At 30.1% G+C, this 7,262-nt stretch overlaps 1 protein-coding gene across 1 annotated transcript; it reads right to left on the bottom strand.

Moving 5' to 3' along the window:
- Positions 1–1,128: 1,128 nt before the first annotated feature.
- Positions 1,129–6,709, bottom strand: LOC132748629 (ER membrane protein complex subunit 3-like). The gene is made up of 7 exons (XM_060738241.1): positions 6,538–6,709; positions 5,633–5,690; positions 4,996–5,095; positions 4,406–4,510; positions 3,686–3,767; positions 2,999–3,078; positions 1,129–2,283 (listed from the first exon to the last, which is right to left on the bottom strand). Exons 1-7 carry the CDS (start codon positions 6,684–6,686, stop codon positions 2,081–2,083), a joined length of 777 nt encoding a protein of 258 aa, XP_060594224.1. The 5' UTR covers positions 6,687–6,709; the 3' UTR covers positions 1,129–2,080.
- Between the last annotated feature and the right edge of the window lie 553 nt (positions 6,710–7,262).

Below are 7,262 nucleotides of genomic sequence, written 5' to 3'. Positions count from 1 at the left end.
ACTTGCCTTCCTTCTCACTAATATAACGGTATTTTTTATTTGTCTGTATTTATCTATTTATTTCTTTTGGGGCTAGGGTGGGTGGCCGGGCTTTGGGCAAAATATCATGGGAATTCAAGAAGAGATGATTAAATAATCAATAAACATGTTATATTAATGAGAACATTGTAGGGCCAGTCAGGGCATCAATCATGTACTGAATGAACTTAAGACTTCATATTGCTTTATATTGTTTTGTCTGTTATTATATCTAATACTGGATAACCAGCTTTGCTCTAGGCACAATCTGCAACAATCCATACTGTGTTCATTCAGTGTAAAGATTTAAATCTCTAAAATTACTTTATTTCTTATTAGCATCCATTTCCTACACATAGCAACTGTTTTCCCGCTATCTACGTGTCATATTTCCTCACGTTGCAAGTGTTTCATGTTCTTGTTTCAATGTTTTATTCATGTTCACAACAATAATCTGATTTTTCTTAATGAAATATCTCATGAAAATGACCTCGATTTCTTACACTATATGAACGATTCCTAGCGCAGTCGGATTTTAAGTAGAGCAATATTTTTATTGTAAAACAACTATTCATGATATGATTACAGAACTGAAATTATATTATTACGAAAATATAAAGCTATTTCTTTAAAGAATAATTATTATGCAAATATAAGCATAGCTCCATTAGGAAGACGGCATTCCCAGCAACAGGGCAGTTGTCAGTTTTAACAACTGTCCAAATTATTTCTCCCATCTGTAACCAGACTATTTTTTTCTAATTTGACATACGCTACAAGAGACAACAACCGATGTACTGGAGACGATCAATGAAAAAGTTGTCTAAGTTACCTCCCTTATTATATAGTCATTTGTCAATTAGATATGCAAACCATTAATTCGACTAATACATGTACATTGTGTAGTTTGTTTTATCAGATATAATTGAGTTCAATGACTCATGAAAACTTGTTCTACAATTGATTTTATAGTTTCAGTGTTGACACTCCTAAAAGATATCAAACAATTTTGAAAAATGTTCAAAATAGACGTGAAAGGGTTAGTTACACTTTTATTACAAATAACTGATATATATCAACTTTGTGAGAATAAACAAAACCAAATATGACACAGTTTTACTATCCATTTATTCTCAATGCTTCCATATTTCTCTACAATAAATATTGCACACACTTGTACATACAATATATTCCACTTATACTTTCAATTTCCAAGAAAAATACAAAATTCAAAAGCACAAGATTTAAGATATTTTAATCTACAACTACAGCACAAAAGTATTTTGATAATGTTTTCCAAGATGTTGAATGGATGAACACATATATATTTCACAGAGTAGAGATTTTGTATTAGACTACATAACTTAACATAAAGATTTCAAGTGTCCATACTATAATAACTTAGAATTTAAAAAAAATCTTGATAGTGAGTAAAAATGTCTCTGACTGAAAAGTTAAACTTCATTTCAATAGTGTAAAATTAAGTTTTTAATAATGGTTCAAATAGTTTTGATTTCCAGGCATTAATATTTTGCACTGACAGACTGTTAAAGAGTCTATGTGGTTTACATAACTTCTTGTCTTAAGCAGATCACTGCTGAATTACTAATTTACTAACTTACTTATTGAATTGAACTATTAAAGCAGCATGCCTCTAGATTCATGCTAATTTCATGAAAATTTTTAAAATGTATTGGAAAGTAAAATATTGTGAAGTGAATAAAGATATCAATTTACACATTGCCAATGCCAATGTATAATCCATGTAAATTAAAAAATCAATAAGTCAAAATATGCAAAAATAGCCCTTAATCCATTAGTAATGCTTTAGAAATATGGTAATAAATACTACAAAATCAGGCATAAATTGAACATTACATGTAAATTATAACTTGAATCTATTTACTTTTAATAAAATTCTAAAACATTTTTCTCAAGTTCGATTTTCTTGAAATATTTTGGTTTATCTGTAGGCATACAGCTTTATCTGTGCTGGTTTATTGAATCCTATGTAAAATGACTTGATGAGTAATGTAGAATAAGCCTAATTGAGATTCTAGAGTTATGCAAATTTGTCTTTTATATAGATAGTTTCCGGTGGAATAATCTGCCCTGTAACATCTTCCTCTACCCCCTGCAGGGCCCACTGGGGGTTACATATCTCCAGGGCCTCCCACTCTGCTTTAAATGCCTTCTGAGGGTCCTGAGGCCCTGCCATACCTGCTCCAGAAAACTGTTCCTGCATGGCCTTAGTCTGGTCCGCAGCTAAAAATATAATTATAGATATCATAAAATGTATTTTACTAAAACAAGAGGGAAGAAGTTTGTTATAGTATGTGACACCTTAGTCTGGTCCGCAGCTAAATATAATTATAGATATGCAATGTGTTGCATCTTATTAGAAGAGTGGGAAGAAATCTGGTATGGTATGTGACAAGACAAATATTAAAGCAATCAGGTTGAATTTAGGAACAGAAAATTTAATAGTCATTCTAATTTACAAGTTATACAAATACTGTTGACTGAGCACCGACAGCAAGTCATATCTGGCTATGATTAAACACTTTTACTTAAAGAAGAGGAAAGGTTTGGTATAGTATGTGGCAAGACAAATATTAAAGCAGTCAGGTTGAATTTAGGGACACAAAATTTAATAGTCATTCTAATATTTACAAGTAATATTAATACTGGTGACTGAGACATTGACAGCAAGTCTCATTTGGCTATGATTTAACATTTTGATCACTTACTTACTGACCTACATTCTATAACCTTTCTCAATGCAAACAAACGCAACTTAAGATAAATGATTTTGAGACATTTTTAAAAGAAGCACCATTTTAAGCTCTATGAGTAACTTAGCAGAAAATAATAAATAATAAACTTTTTATTTCATGAAGGTAACATATGAAAAAATACATATGATATTTACAATATGGCCTTTAATTAAATAAGATAAAGAAAATCACAAATATCTTACCATTATCTTGTCCCAGTATTAATGTGTACATACTTCTCAAACCAAACACATTGAGGAAATACCAGGATGCTGAACTCACCCTGTCAACAAATATATCTAACATTATTACATGTTATACCTTTACATCTTAATTATATTAAGGTCAAGGAAATAGTGGACCAGGGGCCGTAGTCAAATCATGTACCTCTATAGTGGTCAAATTCTGTCAGACATGTTGCAATCAATATAGTAAAGGATCCCACATCAATTTTTGCATAATTTATGTTTAAATCAGGATTAATTCATTTTACGCTAAGTGGTTTCTGCCACAATATATGGCTTTCAAACTCTGCTTGTGTGAAAAATGAAGATCTTTTACAACATTACGTCAATTATTGCATATCCTAAAATTTATCACATGAAAAGCTTCCATTTGCATCTAGAAGTCCAATAAATGCAAAAACATTGAAAGTTGTGATACATATTATAAAGTTAATAATTAACATTCTTGATATCATTCAGAATGCATTATAAATATCTTACATATAAGCTTTGAGTCACATCAAAATAATTAAGATTTACAAAGGCTGGCACAAGGATAGCACTAGCAAGACTGGTATCTTTCTCACATGTAATAATATATTGTCACTGTCAGGACTCAAACATTAACTGAGAAGAATGGGGATCAAAGAAAATGAAACAATTTACCAGGATGCATCCAAAGCAATAAGTTCCACACCTCTCTGTAACATAGGTTTAAATCTAAATGTCAAGGGGAATGGCACTTTTGCTAAAATACAAACATAAACAATCATGTAAAATCATTAACTTAGAAACCTTGCAATCTGTATATAATTAAATTATTTATCACATTTTAAACATACACAGTCATGTATCAATTTTTGCTCAGTAGTCATGACAACTTGAAGCTTAATTGAAACACTGTCTATTCTGCTTCCTGGAACTAACCAGTACTGGTGTGAGCAGTGTCATGTGAGGAAACATTGTCATGACCTTGACCTTGAAGGGCTCAAATCCACAATCTCTGAGTTGAGAAGCAGTCACTTTTACCACTAGGTATCCTCTCCCCTTATATAATATATCAGAATCACGGTTCTACATTATTTAATAGGTATCAATTTATCACTGCAACTCGAAATATCTATGTGTATATAAAATTAATCATAGTTTATTGCAAAGGTTTATGCTTAGGAATTTTGGATTGTGTGCTAAAGGAATTCTAAAATTTGTGAACATATATGTCCAAATATGTTTATTTCTTTGTTTTAGCTGAGTCAGAAGAACATGGTGAACATGTACATAAGGTTTTGTTATGTGTAGACATTTTGATATGTAAGAAATTTTATCAGATTTTCTTTATTATATGTATATTATTATTATTTTCTATTATTAAGTATAATGACTTACTAGTTAAGAATCCAGAGAATGCCCAATTAATCCATCCACCAATAACTATCATAGGTAACATGTTAGTTACATTTCCCTTCAACATATCTGTCATCATACTGGGGTCTGGAAATAATGAAATATGACATATATATATATCTAATTTTATGTAAGAAAAAAACAAACAGATTTAATGTAATTATAACATATACCTTACTTCTTTTAAAGTTAACATATTCTTGGAGTTAGCATACATGTACATAAATTTTTTTTCAATTTCAAAATATATTTGAAATAGAAGCCAGTACATACAGACTATAGAAAAACCCAATATATAACCAACTGGCGGCGTGGCCGAGTGGTAAATACATCGGACTAGTAATCTAAGGATTGCTGACCGTGTGGGTTTGAACAATGTCAGGTGCAAGCCGTTGTTTAACTTTACATTCATTGCTTAGTACTGGTTGGTTCTAGGAAAAGATTCGAGAGTGTTTCAATAAGCTTATAGCTTCCAACACAATCAACTAATATAAATTTGTATAAACTAACCAATTGACATACAAGTACAATGTAATATTACAAATTAAAAATAATGGCATTATTTTACAAACCTGTCATTGGATTTTTAACGGGAGCTTCTCTATCTGTCTTTGCCTTCGTGAGATAACCATTGTGCTCATTATTGAAGAAAGCTTTTCTTATCAGAAATGACTGAAGAAAAAAATACATGTTTCTAGATCTGTTATCAGTCTTGATGCTTTAATAGTTATTAAAGCTAACGAAAAAAACAACTACATGTAGTTCATCTCGGTAAAATGAAAGATTTCACAGTTTGATAAATAATCATATGACTGTTTTAAATGCACTGATCTTCCAACAAATGGACAGATATCTGACATCAGATTTAATTATCAAACAATATCATCCTGGTATACTTTAAAAAGTCTGTACACTTGAAAATATTTATGTATTATATGACTTAAATACTTAAACTATCAAAATTTGAGAAATTATTATAAGCAGTAAGAGTAACAAGAAAATCTGTTTTGAACTTTTCTATCAAATTTCCTTAAATTCAGACAAAATGTATGTAAACAAATTCATAAACTATTAGTTTTGAAAGCTGTCTGAATCTGAGTTCTAACAAACTGAAAAGTTGCATATATAAGTGCTCATTTATATCACTGACTTCCAGCCCACCACTCCTTCTGGAAAACAAAAAAATTAAACTCAAATTTAACAACTTACATGTTTTGGTATATATTTGCCATTCTCTCGTAATATTCTACTTCTTATCAAGGCATGACTGAAAAACATACAATAATACAATATATTATGATGAACAGTTTAAACTCTTGTTTTAATTATTTTTAACCATTCATTTGTTTATATCTTAAATTATTTCCTAATTATATATAATTTAAACAGTCAGCAAAAAAATAGGCCTGAGTCTAGCATAATTAAAGTGTGTACAAATTCAGTCTGTTACTTGAAAATGCCAAAGTCTTCTATTCTAAATTACATTTGTGGTAGATCTGAAAAAAAAATCATTATCATTTATTAATAAGTACTAAAGTAAAGTAACATTGATAAACATAATAAACTTTTTAAAAATCCATTGTCATAAATCGTCATCTTTGAAAAAGGTACAGACAACATCTTTGATTAGAAATTAACAAAAAAGGCGGACAAAATATTCAGAACCACTCAAAACTCTTCACTGATAGGTTGAAAACCACCAATCATCATTCATATAGGAAAAACAATACTAAGAATGTGCATTACTTTTAATTAACTATGTCTGTGAAAGATCTGTTTTCACATATTTACTTTTTAAGATCATGTAGAGTCTATGAGCATCTTAAGATGGGGTTGGCATTACCCAGAGTCAGAGATAGATACTTACTTACTTTACTTTTAATATCGATATTAGCCAGCTGAACACGAAACGAAACATTTTTACACTTTAATCTTTTTTAAAATTTTGTACTTTACATAAAAGTGATGCACAAAGTTTAGGTCCTTAGCAACTGTTCGACTGCACAGAAAATAAATGAATTTCAATAATAACATCTTCAGTAGTATTGATTCAAAAACTTGCATATATTTCGGATAAATGTCTATCCGAATGTAACGAAACTATTTTTTCATACCTGTCTTTGACCTGTTCAAGTTCAGTCTTTTTCTCTGAAGCCAGTAAAATAGTTACATAATGTCTAATGATTCCAACAAGAAATGTGATTATTACTATAGGTAAAAACACCCAAAGCCGAATGTCAGAATCTAGCAGCAATTCGGCCATTTTTGTTGACGGTGTCGCTGTGAAAATACCAAGTTATGAAAATAGAAAGTTTCAATACTGCAACGGTTAAAACTTTATATCAACTCACTCAGATAAAAACGCTATCAACCTTCTCAGCATGACCAATTTAACTCCGCCTTACGTTTAACTCTTTACTGTTTTACTTTGAACACGGGTGTTGTAATTCGGTGTTGTAAAGAAACTAGATTAAATTACTCGATAATAAAGGAAGTTATTCATTAATAAACCATTAATATAAAGCATTGAGTAATATTTTACTGTACAAAAGGATTCAACAGGATAGAAGCGATATTAAAAAAATAAAATGGTGAAAAACAGAATCACTGTATTTATATACAGTCCGATCTGCATTTGAGCATAGATCGATTTTATTGGCACGAAACGTTTTTTTTTTTTTTTTTTTTGTTTTTTTTTTGTTTGTTTTTTTTTTCTTGTTTTTTTTTGTCTTTTTTTTGGGGGGGTCAAATTTTGTAATTCTGTATTAACTAACCAGTGTAACTGAATGAACCAAAGCACCATATTAAAGCAATTGTATCAAATCGACTGAAAAGGTTG

Source organism: Ruditapes philippinarum, unplaced genomic scaffold (genome assembly GCF_026571515.1).
Source record: "Ruditapes philippinarum isolate M1 unplaced genomic scaffold, ASM2657151v2 ctg7409_1_1_1_1, whole genome shotgun sequence".
In the NCBI taxonomy this organism is placed as follows: domain Eukaryota; kingdom Metazoa; phylum Mollusca; class Bivalvia; order Venerida; family Veneridae; genus Ruditapes; species Ruditapes philippinarum.
This window is presented reverse-complemented; position numbering and strand designations above follow the sequence as displayed.

Excerpts from the sequence above, each read along its gene's own strand:
- LOC132748629 (XM_060738241.1), bottom strand. The coding sequence starts at position 6,686 with ATGGCCGAATTGCTGCTAGATTCTGACATTCGGCTTTGGGTGTTTTTA. Across the intron at positions 5,096-5,632 it reads GCAAATATATACCAAAACAT|TCATTTCTGATAAGAAAAGC; the intron begins GTAAGTTGTTAA and ends TTTTTTCTTCAG. Across the intron at positions 3,079-3,685 it reads ATTGCTTTGGATGCATCCTG|GGTGAGTTCAGCATCCTGGT; the intron begins GTAAATTGTTTC and ends ATTTGTTGACAG.